The sequence below is a fragment of the Trichosurus vulpecula genome, chromosome 3 (assembly GCF_011100635.1).
Source record: "Trichosurus vulpecula isolate mTriVul1 chromosome 3, mTriVul1.pri, whole genome shotgun sequence".
Taxonomy (NCBI): Eukaryota; Metazoa; Chordata; class Mammalia; order Diprotodontia; family Phalangeridae; genus Trichosurus; species Trichosurus vulpecula.
The window spans coordinates 166,835,363-166,852,857 of record NC_050575.1 but is presented as its reverse complement, the minus strand read 5'-3'; the positions used below and the strand labels follow the sequence as shown (position 1 = coordinate 166,852,857).

Genomic DNA, 17,495 nt, shown 5'->3' with positions numbered 1-17,495 from the left:
GGAGGGAAAGGAGTTAGCCATATATACCAATAAGAATAGTACAAGAAAAATTGAGGTGGGAAAGACAACTAAGAACTTGGATGATCAGGAAAGATTTCCTGGAGGAGGTGGTATCTTAGTTTTGCCTTGAAGAAAGCAAGGATTCTGAGGGGAGGAGAGAATATCCCTGCTGTCCCTGCTTCCTTTATCTCCTACCCATCTAGGGCTTTCCTCAGCAGCCTGGCAGTCATTGACTAAATACCTTTGGTAGGAAGAATAATTTGGATCATGAAAATTATCGTTGTGACTCCAACTCTGCAAAGGTAGAAGCTCAGATAGAGCTCCATCCTCCCTCCCCTTGTGGGACAGTTTATGGGACTAAAACACCAGAAGTGCCAACTAGTGAAGGGATATGTGGCCTTTAGGGAGAATGGAATTCATTGTCCACACCCTTTCCCAAAATAAATTCCTCCTTTCCAAGCTTGCATATTTATTTTTATAGGGCCCCACTAGCTTCTTAGTCTCCTGAGTTTATCCCCATGAAGTCATCCTTGAACTTCTCTTTCTCCTTCACCCCTCATATTCAATCAATGGTCAGATCTTCACTATTCTATCTTCACAACGTTGCTCACATGTTGCTCCCATCTCCATTCACATAGCCACCATCCTGCACCTTACTTCAATAGCCTCCAAATTGTTCTTTTTCTTCTCTAATCTATTCACCACACCAAAATTATTTTGTCAAAAATTATATATTTACCAAAATAGTTTTCCTAAAACAGAGGTCTCACCATGACTCTCCTCATTCTAAAACCCTCAGTGGCTCTTCATTGCCTACTTTTCTAGCCTTATTTGACACTGTACAAATCCTGTTTTTTTAAAATTTATTTTTATATTTATTTATTTTCAGTTTTCAACATTCACTTCCATAAACTTTAAATTTTCTCCCCCTCCTTCCCTTCCCCTCCCCAAGATGGCATGCAATCTGATATGGGCTCTGTACATACATTCCTATTAAACACATTTTCACATTAGTCATGTTGCATAGAAGAATTATCACAAATAGGAGAAACCATGAGAGAGAAAACAAAACAAAAGAGAAAAGAGTCTGCTTCGATCTGCATTCCGACTCCATAGTTCCTTCTCTGGATTTGAATGGCATTTTCCATCATGAGTCCTTTGGAAAAGTTTTAGGTTCTTCCATTACTGAGAAGGGCTAAGTCTATCAAAATCAGTCCTCGCACACTGTGGCTGATACTGTGTACAATGTTCTCTTGGTTCTGCTCACTTCATTCAGCATCAGTTCATATAAGTCTTTCCAGGTTTTCCTGAGGTCCACCTGCTCATCATTTCTTATAGCACAATAGTATTCCATTACATTCATATACCACAACTTGTTCAGCCATTCTCTAATTGATGGGCATCCCCTAGATTTCCAGTTCTTGGCCACCACAAAAAGAGCTGCTATAAATATTTTTGTATGTATGGGTCCTTTTCCCACTTGTATGGTCTCTTTGGGATACAGCACTAGAAGTGGTATTGCTGGGTCAAAGGGTATGCACATTTTTATAACCCTGTGGGCATTCCAAATTGCTCTCCAGAATGGTTAGATCAGCTCGTAGCTCCACCAACAATGAATTAGTGTTCCAACTTTCCCATAAACCTGTTTTACAGTCAAAGCCATCTGGCTGTATTCTGCGTGTCCTGCCTTTGGGCACTTGAACAATCGGTTCCCCATTTCTAGAATATATTCTCACCTCTCCTCTGCCTCTCAGAATCCTCATTTTCTTCAAGGCAAAATTAAGATACCACCTCTTCCACAAAGTCTTCCCTTATCATCTAAATTCTTTCCCACCTCAATTTTTCTTTTACTATACTTACTGGTATTTATGGGGAACCCCTTTCCTTCCAGTAGAATATAACCTCTTTGAGGTGAGGAACAGTTTAATTTTTTTTAGTCTTTTTATTCCCAGGCTTAACTCAGAACTGTGGACCTGCAGTATATAGTATCTTACATGAAAGTTAAGTTCAGACATCAAGGAGTAAGGCAAAAATCTCATATAGGCCAAATTACCCTTAAGAATTCCCTTAGTTACCCATAAAGTACAGTAGAATAGGGCAGCTATATAGATAGAGTGCTGGGCCTGAAGTCATTAAAATTCATCTTCCTGAGTTCACATCTGGCCTCAGACGCTTACTAGCTGTGTGACCCTGGAAAAGTCACTTAACCCTGTTTGCTTCAGTTTCCTCATCTGTAAAATGAGCATGGAGAAGGAAATGGCAAACCACTCCACTATCTTTGCCAAGAAAAACCCAAATGGGATCACAGAGAATCGGACATGACTAAACAACAGTAGAATGTCTTTAAATACTTGTAGCTGGAGAGAGGCTAAGTTCTCTTTAAAAAGAAGCAGTCTGTTTCAGAGAGCAGATGGATCTGAGATGGTTGCTATAGAAATAATCAAATGTCCCTTTTATTTTTTAATTTTTCATTGCACCCATTGATTATACCCGTCTGATATTGATCAGAAGAGAAGTGAGAGCCAGGATTTGTACTGTCAATGAGGCTCTGACAGGTCGCTTCTTAGTGAACAGGTTGCATTTACTAAGGTTGAACAATAAACTTATCTGTGGTGCTCCCCTGGTTTTATCACATATCATTTGTGCTCTAGGATGGGAAGCTCCCACCCCCACTTAGAATCAATTCTGTCCCTAGCAATTGTAGTAATGGACACTAAGAAAATTACTGGTCTCAAGCACACATCTCAGCCTTCTATTTCCAAAGGTCTTGGCTACCTCTCAGCTATGAATAGGTCTTTGTAGAGCTCTGTATTTCCTCTCCTTTCTTTGTGACATATCTTCCTTAAAGATTTTCCATTGGTCACAAGAGCAGGGACCATGCATCTCCTGGTAATTTGGTTTCCAGTAGAATTCCTTTCAATTGGGATATTTATTTGACTAAACCTTCCTTCTAGCAATGTCTCCACCAAAAAAGATCTTTATAGGAATGAAACACCAGAGGCACTAACTAGTGAGGAATATGTAGTTTTTAAAAGGAATGAAATTCATTATCCAAGTGACCTGTCCCATTTTACTTTTAAGTAACTTTTTAAAAAATTAATATATTTAATTCATTTCTTGAATGTTTGATGTTTGCATACCTTAGTGGTCAGCACTATTTCAACTGAAATATTTTTTAGCAGGTGGGGTATTATTTCTGATTTATTGTAATGTATTTTTTCTATATTGCTACCAATATAATGACAATAATGTAGTTTAATAGAACCAAAGTGAACAGATTATAATTATAATAACCAGGTCTGGTCTCAGAGATGAGATGGGAAAATTTACCTCTCTCCTATATGGTTGTGAAATAATGTATATATTGTAGTATTAGTATTTGGTATGTAGTATTTCCTGAATCCCACCCCCCCTCCTGAATAAGAATTTGAATAGGGAAACAAACTGTTGGGATACACTGGTGTTTGAATACATTTTCTCTTTGTTCTTATTAACTACACAAAAAAATAGAATCCTTCTCAAGCTACAAGGAACAGAGTGCATTTAATGTGAAACTTGATTAAACTCATCAAAGGTAACCAATATGGAATCTAGTCTTTACAAAATAAAAGATTATCTGAACAGTTATTTGATATATGAGATGTGGAAATTTAGTATTCAGGAGTTTAATAATTAGGGGCAGCCCATCAGTGAAAAATGGTAATAGGTCTTGCATTTTGCTCCCTCAGTGTGTTTGTCTGCACCATATAGATGTCCTGATGTTTCTTACAGTGCCTACTTTCTCACTATAAGGGTCCCCTCACTTGCAAGTACACATGGTAAGTCCTTTATTGCTTCTCCTTACTTGTAGCTGCTCAGATGATTGAGTGACCTGCTACAGGGTGCTCCAAAGGGCTTGGTACTCATTTTGTCTTTGAACCTTCATCACCTTTTTATATCCACCATGACCATGACTATCTGGAATGGGTCAGAAAGCTCTTCTATGCACCTGATCAATGAAAGAGGAGATTTAGCTACTTGGTACTTTCATTCCCCATCCCTCTGTCATTTCTGCCTTAACCACATTTTTTTTCCTCTTTGAGGAAAGTTTACAGAACTTTCTGGCTTCCCATGATTTGCATTTCAGCTTTTTTCTGGGTGAGTGTTTTGATGGTGCTGATCAGGATTATTCCATTTCTTCCCAGTGAAAGAGGATGCAGTAGTAAACTTGAGGATGATTCTAAAATGGCTACAGATTATGCAGGAATTTGATCCCTGGGTCATTCTTCTTAAACCAGATTGATGTGTTTTGTAGGGAGTATTGTAAACTGCCAGTAGTGCTTGCTAATTTAGTAGTTAATGACAGTCATAGAGAGTGTTTTTCTTGCCCCTGGAGAGGTTTTAGACACAGCTGGGGTAGATTTGCCACTATCAATTATGCACAATTTTAAACAAGAAATGGTCAGCCGGGAGCTTCTCTTTCTAAGGAGTGGAGAGAGTAGGAATAGTGCAGCTGGTATCTGAGCATAGGAAGCAAGACACATAGGGCATTTTAAAAAAGAACCATGTGATGTATAGCCTTCTTATTTTAAAGTTACAGGGCCATCTAGGAATGGGAAAGTCTGCATTTTGTGGGCATTCTCTAGACCCCAAGGGGGGCAAACATCTACCACCATACTTTCTCACATCCCCTGAGTGTCTTCTCTTAAGACCCTCACTTTGGGAAACTAAAAACTCAATTTCAGGCCTTATAAATGACACCTATCCACTTCTCCCTAGAACCTTGAATCTGGAATGGACCCCATTAAGTCCACCTCTCTGTCTCTCAGTACCTAAGTGATCTGTGATCCTAGATTTTTAAAAATAAATTTTATTGATATCTTTTGTTTTTATATCATCTACATTTTCCAATGTATCCCATTCCATCCCCCTCCCAGAGTGCTAGACCCAACATGATGGAATAAAAGATGAGGGTACAAAGCTCAGAAAAACTAACCAACAGCCTGAGGTTATGTGCAGTGCTTCATACCCATAATCTTCCACCTCTTCAAAGACATGGACGCAGGTGCCTTCTCATTTCTCTTCTTTGGGGGCCATGCTTAAGTCATTCTAATTTCACAGCATTCAGTTTCAATTGTTTTAGTGTTGTTGGTCTTTCCTCTTACATCATGTATACTATTTTCCTGATACTGTTTACTTCACTTTGTATTAGTTCATATAAGTCTTCTTGTACTTTTCTATCAGTAAGGCAATACTGACAATGTAGATGATAATTGTCAAAACGCCTATGTAGTTCTGTACCGCAAAATGTACGAGGCTCTCCACGTAGAGGGTAGAAGAAGTAAACCATTTTTTCAGACACCAGAGAACCATATCCCATAGCCAAATGTTCAGCTCCCACAGCCAGTCAGCCCACTTTATCATAACAGCAAAGAACCCAAATCATTCAATACAGAATATCACAACATGGAGCCTCACCATCCTGAAACCTCTCTGACCCCCTGCTGGGGTCTTCCCCAAAACAAACTCACAGTACAGCTAAGTCAACCTGTTCTGGTTCTAACAATCATGAGGGTGGCCTTTAACAATCATAACATCTCTCTCAGCATTTCCTTTGACATAACTTCCTTTTCCTGTCAGGAAGCTCCTCCTATCACATGTGTCTTAGGCTTCCTGTGACATAAGCAGGTCACATGGCCTATTAATGGGTAGGAAAGATCTTCAAATCTAAGTTGCTACTACAACTTTCCTATATGTATGACAGTTATTTCTTATAGCACAGTGATATTCCATTATATTCATGTATCACACATGTCTAGGCATTCCCAATCAATGAACATCTACTTCAATTCTGGCTCTTTGCTGCTGTAAATGTATTGCTAGAGCCAGAGCAATTTATACTATGACACCATTGTGAGAGTAAACAATTTTCTATGACTAAGAAGTCTGATCAATGCAATGATCAAACATGTTTCCCGAGAGCCAATGATGAAGAATGCTAATCACCTTCTGACAGAGAGGCGATGGAATAAATATGCAGAATGAGACACATTTTTTGGAAATGACCAATATGGGAATTTGGTTTTGCCTGACTATGAATATTTGTTACAAGCATTTTGTTTTTTTTTTTCCCACAAAGTTTAAATTTATTTATTTAACATATTTGGTTTTCAGCATTGATTTTCACAACAGTTTGAATTACAAATTTTCTCCCCATTTCTACCCTCCCCCCCACTCCAAGATGGCTTATATTCTGGTTGCCCTGTTCCCCAGTCAGCCCTCCCCTCTATCACCCCCCTCCCCTCTCATCCCCTTTTCCCTTCCTTTCTTGTAGGGCAAGATAAATTTCTATGCCCCATTGCCTGTGTATCTTATTTTTTAGTTGCATGCAAAAACTTTTTTTTTTGTTTTTGAACATCTGTTTTTAAAACTTTGAGTTCCAAATTCTCTCCCTTCTTCCCTTCCCACTCACCCTCCCTAAGAAGTCGAGCACTTCAACCTAGGCCACGCATGTATCATTATGTATAACCCTTCCACAATACTCATGTTGTGAAAGGTTAACTACATTTTGCTCCTTCCCAACCCATCCCGCTTTATTGAATTTTCTCCCTTGACCCTGTCCCCTTTCCCAAGTGTTTGTTTTGATTACCTCCACCCCCATCTGCCCTCCCCTCCATCATCCCCCCCCCTTTTATTTTATTTTATTTTTTTTATCTTCCTCCCTCTTCTTTCCTGTGGGGTAAGATACCCAACTGTGTATGTATGGTATTCCCTCCTCAGGCCAAATCTGATGAGAGAAAGGTTCACTCATTCCCCACTCACCTGCCCTCTCCCCTCCTCCCACAGAACTGCTTCCTCTTGCCACCTTTATGCGAGATAATCCACCCCATTCTATCTCTCCCTATCTCCCTCTCTCAGTATGTTGCTCTCTAGTCCCTTAATTTCATTTTATTTCTTTTAGATATCTTCCCTTCATCTTCAACTCACCCTGTGTCTGCTCTCTATCTTTTACATATATATGTATATATATATACATAAAAACACACACATATATATATACATACATACACATGCATACATATACACATAGATATATACATACATACACATTCACTTATATATATACATAAACATATATATATATGCATATTCCCTTCAACTACCCTAATACTGACGTCTCATGAATCATACACATCATCTTTCCATGTAGGAATGTAAACAAAACAGTTCAACTTTAGTAAGTCCCTTGCAATTTCCGTTTCTTGATTACCTTTTCATGCTTCTCTTGATTCTTGTGTTTGAAAGTCAAATTTTCTATTCAGTTCTGGTCTTTTCACTGAGAAAGCTTGAAAGTCCTCTATTTTATTGAAAATCCATATTTTGCCTTGGAACATGATACTCAGTTTTGCTGGGTAGGTGATTCTAGGTTTTAATCCTAGCTCCATTGACCTCCGGAATATCTCATTCCAAGCCCTTCGATCTCTTAATGTAGAAGCTGCCAGATCTTGGGTTATTCTGATTGGGTTTCCACAATACTCAAATTGTTTCTTTCTGGCTGCTTGCAGTATTTTCTCCTTGATCTGGGAGCTCTGGAATTTGGTGACAATATTCCTAGGAGATTTCTTTTTGGGATCTATTTGAGGAGGTGATCGATGGATTCTTTCAATATCTATTTTGCCCTGTGGCTCTAGAATATCAGGGCAGTTCTCCTTGATAATTTCTTGAAAGATGGTATCTAGGCTCTTTTTTGATCATGGCTTTCAGGTCAGTGGTTTTTCCAAGGAGATATTTCACATTGTCTTCCATTTTTTCATTCCTTTGGTTCTGTTTTATAATATCCTGATTTCTCATAAAGTCACTAGCTTCCACTTGCTCCAATCTAATTTTTAAAGTAGTATTTTCTTCAGTGGTCTTTTGGACCTCCTTTTCCATTTGGCTAATTCTGCCTTTCAAGGCATTCTTCTCCTCATTGGCTTTTTGGAGCTCTTTTGCCATTTGAGTTAGTCTGTTTTTTAAGGTGTTGTTTTCTTCAGCGTATTTTTCAGTATTTTTTTGGGTCTCCTTTAGCAAGTCATTGACTTGTTTTTCATGGTTTTCTCGCATCCTTCTCATTTCTCTTCCCAATTTTTCCTCTACTTCTCTAACTTGCTTTTCCAACTCCTTTTTGAGCTCTTCCATGGCCTGAGACCAGTTCCTGTTTTTCTTGGAGGTTTCTGTTGTAGGGTCTTTGACTTTAGTAATTTCTTCTGTCTGTATGTTTTGGTCTTCTTTGTCAGCAAAGAAAGAATGCAAAGTCTGAGACTGAATCTTGGTGCGTTTTCGCTGCCTGGCCATATTCCCAGCCAACTAACTTGACCCTTGAGTTTTTCAGTGGGGTACGACTGCTTGTAGATTACAGAGTTCTATGTTCCACGTTTGCGGGGGAGGTGCCAGCTCTGCTGCACCAGCACTGCTCCTTCCCCAACCCGAACTGGGCTTAGATCTTCGGCAAGCTGTGCACCCCTGCCGAACCGCGAACTCCTTCCACTCCCGCAGCTTTTCCCACTAACCTTCTCCACAGTCTTTGGTGTTTGTGGGTTGAGAAGTCTCGTAACTGCCGCAGCTCACTGCATCAGGGCGCTAGGGTCCCCTCCGCCCGGCTTCTGGTCTGGATGGTCCACGCGGCTCAGGCTGGGCTCTGCTCCACTCCGTTCCCAGCTCCCAGCTCCGAGCTCCGAGCTCTGTGTGGGATAGACCTCACCCAGAGACCACCCAGGCTGTCCTGGGCTGGGGCCCTGCTTCCCTCTGCTGTTTTGTGGGTTCTGCCGTTCTAGAATTGGTTCAGAGCCATTTTTTTATAAGTTTTTGGAGGGTCTCCGTACGGAGCTCAGACTATTCCCTGCTTACCAGCTGCCATCTTGGCCGTTTTTCTTTTTTGATGGGAGTGGGATATGGAGAGAGAGAAAAATGATAATTGAAAAATAAAAAAAAATTAAAGTGCTACCATAAATAGTTAGGTAAATGTGATGTCTTTCTTCTTGTCATCGAATTCTTTGGGGCATATACCCATTAGTGGAATCTCTGGGTTGGAGGATGTGGCCATTTTAGTGATTCTCTTCTCAAAATTACAAATTATTTTCTGGAATGGTTGTATAACTCACAGCTCCACCAGCAATGCATTAATGTATCCATCTTTCCACAACCCTTTCAACATTGGCTATTATTATCTTTTGTCACCTTAGTTAATTTGTTGGATGTGAAAGTGAAAGCTGAGAGTTGTTTCGATTTGCATTTTCTCTTATTTTTAGTGGTTTGCAGTGACATTTCATATGATCGTTAATAGTTTACAATTATTTTACAACTGCTTGTCTGTTGGGAAATAGGTTTTGGTCTTATATAATTCTGTTAACTATATATTTGGATGTCAAATCCTGGATTGTTTTGATTCCACTGTGATTTAAGTCTGATGAGGGACAAAGAATACTGGTCATGCGATCATAGACATAGAGCTATAGGAAACCTCTGGAGCTCTTAATCCAAGCCCCTCATTTTATAGAGGAGGAAACTGAGGCCAGGGAGATTCTGTGATTTGCCAAGGTCACAGAGGTTGTAAGCATCAGAGGGAAGATTTGAATCCAGGTCCTCTGACTCTCAAGACAGGGCTTCTTTCATTTATATCATACTTTTTCATTCTGTTTCTGTTTTGGCCAGGAACCCTGAGGGTCTTCCTCTCCCAGATTTTCTTTTGACTAGATAAAGGAGGCCATTCTTTGCCTCATTTCTTACCTAGCCTTAAGCACTGACTGGGTGTTGCCTCAGTCAAACTGAGACATGTTAAAGACCTTAGCTTAAAAAGGCCAAGGTCTCCCATTGCATTCTGGGCCATCTCCAGTCATCCTGATCTATATCTTACCACTGGACCCAGATGAATCTAGAGGTGAGAGTGAGGCTGGTGACTTTGCACAGCCCTCCCTCACTTAAATCCAATTCACTTGCATGTCATGGCATCACCTCCTTGATGTCATTGTCCTCTTTGAGAACAAAGGAGAAACAACTTTTTCACTCATGTTACTTTAGAGTACTTGAATTAAATTATACAAATCACCTTTGGACTTTACAGATGTTATAATTGTCCCAGAAGAAATATGACTTATTCCTGCATCACTCAGTAGATTGGAAGTGGTAGCAGAAAAGGAACTCTAGCTTGAAGTTAGAAAACCTGGATTTGAGTCCCATCTTTGGAGACTTAGTCAGCAAACATTTATTAGGTACTTACTATGAGCTAGGCACTTTGCTAAGTGCTGGGGATGCAAAGAAAGACAAAAATCTTTTGGCCTCGAAGAGCTTTGGGGAGGCAAATATGAAAATAACTAGATATACCCAGAGTACATATACAATTTATAGTTTTCTATATACTGTAGAGAATATAGAGTACACATATATACATACATATACAATATATGTATATACATATATACACATATGTCGTATACAGTATATCTAAAGACTAGATGGAAGATAATCTCAGAAGGGAAGGCATTAATATCTGGGAGTAACAGGAAGGGTCTCCTGCAGAAAGTGGGATTTAAGTCTTGAAGGAAGCCAGGAAAAGTGAGAGGTGGAAGTGAGGTAAAAAGGTAATGCAGGCATGGGGGAAAGCCAATGCAAAAGCATATTGATGGGAGATGAAGTGTCACATGGGAAGAACAGCCAATTAGATAAGTGTGGTACAAGGAATGGTGAGTAGGACAGTGTGGTTGCATCATAAAGTGAGGGGGTGGGGGGTGGAGAACTTTCAGAGGAGGGCAGCAAAGAAGACTGGAAAGGCAGGAAGGAACCAGGTTGTGAGGAGCTTTAAACACCAAACAGAAGACTTTATATAGGGTATCCCCAAATTTATCGTTCAGTTTTAGCCAATGATAGCCTAAACTTGCATCAAGACTTTTGAGACACCCTGTATTTGATGCTGACGGCAATAGGGATTTACTGGAAAGTAATAACTGGTGGGAGGGGAAGGGAGCTGTTATGGTCAGACCTTCACTTTAAGAAAATCAGTTTGGCAGCTGAGAAGAGGGTATGACCTTGAACGGATCATAATCTGACACCTAGTTTTCTTATCTGTAAAATAAGGATAGTAGCATATTGGACTACATCTCACAAGGCATCTGTCAAGTTTAAAGGACATAATGTATAGGACAGTGCTTTGTAAACTATAAAGTGGTATAATTTTTTATTGTTGTTAAGGAGAATTAATCTTACAACAGGTAACCTGATTTTAAAAGCCTGGAGGAGTGGAACTTAATTTTAAAAATCCCAACCTCATTAGCTCTTTCACACAGACTAGCCCTTCACTAACATTCTGTGCCTTCTTCACAGCCTTCCCCACATTCTGCCCCACTTGTATGGAATCATTTGTATCCTGTGCTAGGCCTCTACTTCCCAATCTGTAAAATGAGTTTGGATTAAATAATCTCCAAAGTCCCCGCCAGCATTCAAACTCTGGTTCCAACAATAGGTAGCATTTCCCCTTTTTCAGTCTACCCCCCCACCCCCACCCCAAGCTCTACTCCACAAACAGGTTCCCCGGATCCAATATGGCCTACTTCAAAGGCAATTGCTTTGCTTAGTTTTTCTAGTGTACTCTTTCCTGCTTTCTTACTGTGAAGGGGGAAATAAGAAAGGGATGTTTCACATCTAAGCAGAGAAGGCTGGTGCCTCCCCCATCTTACACAGACACCTTCCTTTAATGGTGACATGAGCCTGGGTAATCAGAGCCAGATCATGTAAGAACAGAGCGACTCTCCAACAAGGCTTTCCAAGTGCGGTGTTTCAAGTACCAATTTTGTGTCCTTGTACTTCAAATCCCGCCATTCTCCCAGAGCCCAATCGCTAGAATGACGACAAGCGGTCTTGATATGCTGGGTTAAAACTCTTTCAATGGGGTTTTGTTTGTTTGTGAAGTGGCATCAATTATCATGGGTTTCCAAACCAGATTCCTTTCTACTAGCATATTCACCTAGAGAGGCTTCGTCAGGCATTAGCTGTTCTGACAGTCACATTTTGGTACAACTGGTAGGCCACACAAATAAAGGGGTGGGGGGGGTGGAAACAACATGTTCAGAGTGTAAGGGATGAAAGAATGTTCAGACAACTCGGCTTCCCCTGTCTTTGGAATTTCCCCAATCTGGAATGTTTTATTTGGAGGCTGTTATTTTGCAACACGTTGTGAATGGAAATCATTATCTGTGAACATTTGAAGAGAGATATCTGATTTTCATAACTTTCAGGCCTGCAAGGATGCCTGGTAAACTGCTATATGCACGTGGAGGGAAGGCTCAGGCTTTTCATCAGATCAGATCCCACCCGACACCAGAAAAATAGTTCTCTGGTGACTCTGCAAAGGCAAATGTCAGTGAATTGCATGCTGAATCTGGGCGGGGGGCAGGCAGGGAAGGAGGGAAAGAGAAAGAGAGAAAGGCAGAAGAGAGAGGGAAAGGAGGCAAAGGGAAGATGAGAGAAGAGAGAAAAAGAAGAAACTTTTCTTGAAAGAAGAAATTACATTTCATTTAAAAGCTTAGGGACCATATTTCTAAAGATTGACTTCAAACATTTGTTAGAAGGAAGTAGTATTGTTTTTAATGAACTTTGGGAAATGATTGTAGAGTGGTGGAAAAAGTGAGGCAGGAGGTTTGGGCCCTGCAGAGGCCCTCTTTGAGTTTCATCCAGAAAACAAAGAGATAGGACTAGACTAAGATCTCCAAGGTCCTTTCCAGCGCTGATATTTCATGATTCTGTGCCATCACTGACAGTTATCAAGATCATCTCCTTTTTTGGTTTCTGCGTAAGGAGAATGTTATGTTCTCATGAATCTACTAACATATTAATGGTAGGCCTATTTTTCCTTCACAGGGTGTTTTTTCTCAATGTACCATATGATTCTGTCATTGAACGGTTGACTCTAAGAAGAACAGATCCAGCCACAGGAGAAAGGTCAGTCTCTCTCTGTCTCTGTCTCTGTCTCTCTTTCTCTCTCTTTCTCTCTCTCTCTCTCCCTTCCCTCCCTCTCCCTCTCTCTCCCTTTCTCTCCTCCATCCTCTCTCTTGCTCTTCCCCTTTACCCCTTTATATTAATCTGAAGTCAAAGGAAGGAAAACTGGTTTGGCTTGATGAAGTCTCAGTCAGATGATCTTAGTGAAAGTCCTGTTGAATACTGATGACTGACTTAAGTGAATTCACCAGACCAGCTGCCCTGGAGCTATCTGAATTTTATTGGCCTTCTTTGGCTGAAGCTAAGTTGGGGTACAGAGAAGGTAATTAGCTTGCCATTTTCACACAGTAAATCAATGACTGCTCTCATGCTGCACATGGCCATACATACCATTCTAGGGGGCCATATTCTTCCCATTTTCCTCGTTATTGTGAAATGGAAATACTGGAATGAAGTTAAGAACTGGGAAAAATGCTGTTCTCCATTTGGACTTTATTCTTCCAACGATTAGGAACATCTGTAGCTGCATGGGGGAAACTCTTTTTCTGGAGGAAGGAGTATAGCTTTGAACCTTTCTTTCCAAGCTTAATAGGAACTACAGCCTGAATTGTCTCCTGCCTTCTCATTTCATAGGATCCCTCATAGAATTTTCATTTTTAAGGTGACTCATATCCCTACAACAAAGTGTTGGATTATCTGCCTTCTCTGACAGCCAAAAGCACATCTCCTTGTTTAGGGACTCAAGGAAGGAGAAGACAGGTTCTGTGCTTTAGCTCCAACCAGAAGGCAGATAGACCACCTGGAGAGACTGGTCCCACCAGCAACTTAATTCATCCATCTGGATCTAAATCACCTTATAGAAGCTCCAGATCAAATCTCAGCCACCTTTCCCTTCCCTGAGCTCCTCCATCCACCATGTTTTTCTCCCGAATTTCTACAGCACTGTACAAGTTACCACTTGTATTGTCACTTACCTTTTCCATATTTATGTCCTGTTTCCTCACCTCAGTGGTCCACAGGCAATGTCTTATTAGTCTTCATGACTGCAGAGCCTAGCATCAGCTCTGCATGTAGTAAGTAAACGTTTGGTGTTGGAGATGAGGATGGTGTGGGGTCCTCTAGAAGCCTATACACTGCTTTTAGTTCAGTATGCATTGAGAATATGGACCAAATCTCCCAATAGCCCTTGAAATAATGATTTCTCTGCCTTCTTGTGCCATATGCTCTTTGTAGATATCACCTCATGTACAAGCCCCCTCCAACCATGGAGGTCCAGGAGCGTCTCATCCAGCACCCAGACGACACAGAGGAGAAAGTGAAGCTCAAAATGGATTCGTTCTACAAAGATTCTTCTTTGCTGGAAGACTTCTTTGAGAATGTCATTTACGTCAATGGGGATCAAGACCCTTACACTGTCTTTGAGTATATAGAGAGTGGGATCATTATGCCTTTGCCCACTAAAATCCCATTATAAGCAGAAAACCCGCTGGGTTTTACTTTTATGTAGTAACATCCCACAAGGATATGTATTCATTTCCCTGAGTATTTTCGAGCCATGGTAAAATAAATAAATAAATAGTGCATATTATCACTCCTTTGGAGAATAAAATGACTAGAAATGGCCTTGTTTAGGGGAATTGAGAACAAATGGAAGGGGAAGACAAATGTATGGGGATGTCTTGATTTTCCTAAGAAATTAGTAGCCAGAGGAAAACCTTACTCTAGGACTTAGTAAGTAGAAGGAAAGCCTATAGGATGAATGCTTGGCAGGCACTAGCAGTAATACCTTGATTTTGATAGGTCTTTAGCCGTTTCAGAGGACTTACATGCCCACTATCAATCGTATTAAATGCTGATGGACCTGTGATTTCATTGACATTAACCTGTAATATCCTCTCTCCCTCAAAGAAAGCCACCCCTTCATGCCTTAATATAGAGTCTTCATCAGTTCCTAAAGCTACAAATTGTAACATCCTGTGACTAACCTGGTGAGGAACTGCTCTAAATTTAACTAGATTGGTCTTCGTATCAAAGTCCACAGTCAGGCACATTCTTAAGCCTTTTTAACTTAGTGGGTAGGTCCTACCAGATGCTGTACTTCACCTCAGAACCTTTGAGAACCCAGGATAACCTCCCTCCTCTGATGAAATGCCACAAGAGGACTAGGAAGACTGTACAAACTAGTGGGAAAAGCCCAGGTTTGTAATCAGAAGACCTAGATTCAAATCCAGACCCTGTCATTTACCATCTTTGTGACCTTGGGCAAGTCATTTAACCCCAGTAGGGCTCGGTTCCCTCATCCAGGTGATCTCTAAGGTCAATTAAAGCTATTTGATCTTATAATCAAATTATAGCTTGTATCAAATGAGAGAATAGGAGTAAAGTGCTATATATTTTTTATTATTATTTAATTTCCTTCCCACAACAGCTTTCTGAGGTAGGTAGGATAGGTATTAGTATCCTGATTTGACAGGTAAGAAAACCAGGGTTATAGAGGGAGGAAAGTGATATAATTAGTGACTGGTTCCAGACTGTTATTCAGTCACATCTAGACACAATGATGTCTCCATCTAAAACCAGACTAGAGAGAGTATAAAAGAAATAGAAACAAAGCATCCTTTATTCTGACTCCCCAACAATCCAGAGTCCTAGATGGGCTGATAATTCTGAAGTTTCAGGGCCTGGAGTCCCTTACCCAATTAAATGTGCAGAGCCTTTCCAAAGAGGACCTAAGCCCCTGGATGGGCCTTGGAGCCACAGAAGCCTAAACATCCTCGGATGCCTGAAAGATCACCGCCCCCCCCCCCCCCCAGCATGGCTCTAGTCCAGTTCTACCTACCACCTACCTCACAGTGTAGTTTTGAAGGTCATAGGCTCATAGATACAGAGTTGAAAGGGAAAGTGGTTTATAAACTTGAAGGAAATATAAGAATGTAAACTATTATGTTTATTATTATGGGATGTAATGGATAGAGTACTGGGCTTGGAATTAGGGAGACTCATCTTCATGAGTTCAAACCTGGCCTCAGACATTTACTAAGTGCATGACCCTGGGAAAGTCACATAACCCTTGTTTTGCCTCAGTTTCCTCATCTATAAAATGAGCTGGAGAAGGAAATGGCAAACCATTCCAGTGTCTTTGCTAAGAAAACCCCCAATGGGGTCCCAAAGAGTGGGACACAACTGAAAACAACTGAACAACGAGCTACCATGTTTATTATTATCCATATAAAATATACAATCTCTGATGTATGCTAGTACACTCTCTTTGTTTATATGTCTCAGTGCCAGGTTTCCAGGCCCACCTGAGACAGGAGCACCCCAGGTTCTACTCTCCCCACAAAAACCTCTTGCCCTCCTGATTAGGGAGGCAAATCCCACACTGGGCTGTGGATTTCCTTACCATTTTTCATGACATAGTCATGGGCCCGCTCTCAGGATTGCCCTTGGCTTGTGTCCTCAGCTTCAAGTGACCATGCCTGACCCTACAGGGCCCCTTCTATTACCTCACACAGGCTTCTCTCTGACCCTATTCTACACTGTCTTCTCCTCACAGCTGCAGCCCTGTGAAGCTCTGTACAAACCAATTGAGCATTGAGAGTTCTGTCCACAGAACCCTCATTTAGTGAGAGAGTGGGGGCTCCAGCTACACCTCCTCTCCATTATTAGTGTGTGGATTTTCAAATTTGTTGATTGTTCACCTGATGTTTAAACTCAGGCTGATGGCCTCCCTCCACACGGTGTACTCAAAATATTTTGAAAGAGCCAATCCCTTGTGGGTAGGGACCACTTTTTCTTTATATTCCTAGCAATTAGCACAATGCCTGTTGAAGAGCTCAATGAACATTTATTGATTTATTGAAATAAATCTTCAGCAAAAAAATCATAATACACCCAAAAATAGAATGCTAATAACTTTTTTAGATTATATATTGTTTTTTTAAATTTAATTTATTTAATATATTTAGTTTTCAGCATTGATTTTCACAAGAGTTTGAATTACAAATTTTCTCCCCATTTCTACCCTCCCCCCCACTCCAAGATGACATATATTCTGGGTGCCCTGTTCCCCAGTCAGCCCTCCCTTCTGTCACCCCACTCCCCTCCATCCCCTTTTCCCTTCCTTTCTTTAGGGCAAGATAAATTTCTATGCCCTATTGCCTGTGTATCTTATTTTCTAGTTGCATGCAAAACCTTTTTTTTTTGGTTTTTGAACATCTGTTTTTAAAACTTTGAGTTCCAAATTCTCTCCCCCCTTCCCACTCACCCTCCCTAAGAAGTCAAGCAATTCAACATAGGCCACATGCGTATCATTATGTAAAACCCTTCCACAATACTCATGTTGTGAAAGACTAACTATATTTTGCTCCTTCCTAACCTATCCCCCTTTATCCAGTTTTCTCCCTTGACCCTGTTCCTTTTTGAAAGTGTTTGTTTTTGATTGCCTCCTCCCCCATCTGCCCTCCCTTCTATCATCCCCCCTTTTTTATCTTCTTCCTCCTTCTTTCCTGTGGGGTAAGATACCCAATTGAGTGTGTATGGTATTCCCT

The 17,495-nt window shown here is 40.6% G+C and overlaps 1 protein-coding gene across 1 annotated transcript in view; it reads left to right on the top strand.

Moving 5' to 3' along the window:
* The window catches only part of AK8 (adenylate kinase 8), a 154,079-nt gene extending 139,660 nt beyond the window's left edge, over positions 1-14,419 (top strand). The window contains exons 12-13 of the mRNA XM_036752031.1: positions 12,868-12,948; positions 14,179-14,419. Coding sequence (XP_036607926.1) covers positions 12,868-12,948; positions 14,179-14,419 — 322 coding nt within the window. The remainder of the gene's footprint in view (positions 1-12,867; positions 12,949-14,178) is intronic.
* The last annotated feature ends 3,076 nt before the right edge of the window (positions 14,420-17,495 follow it).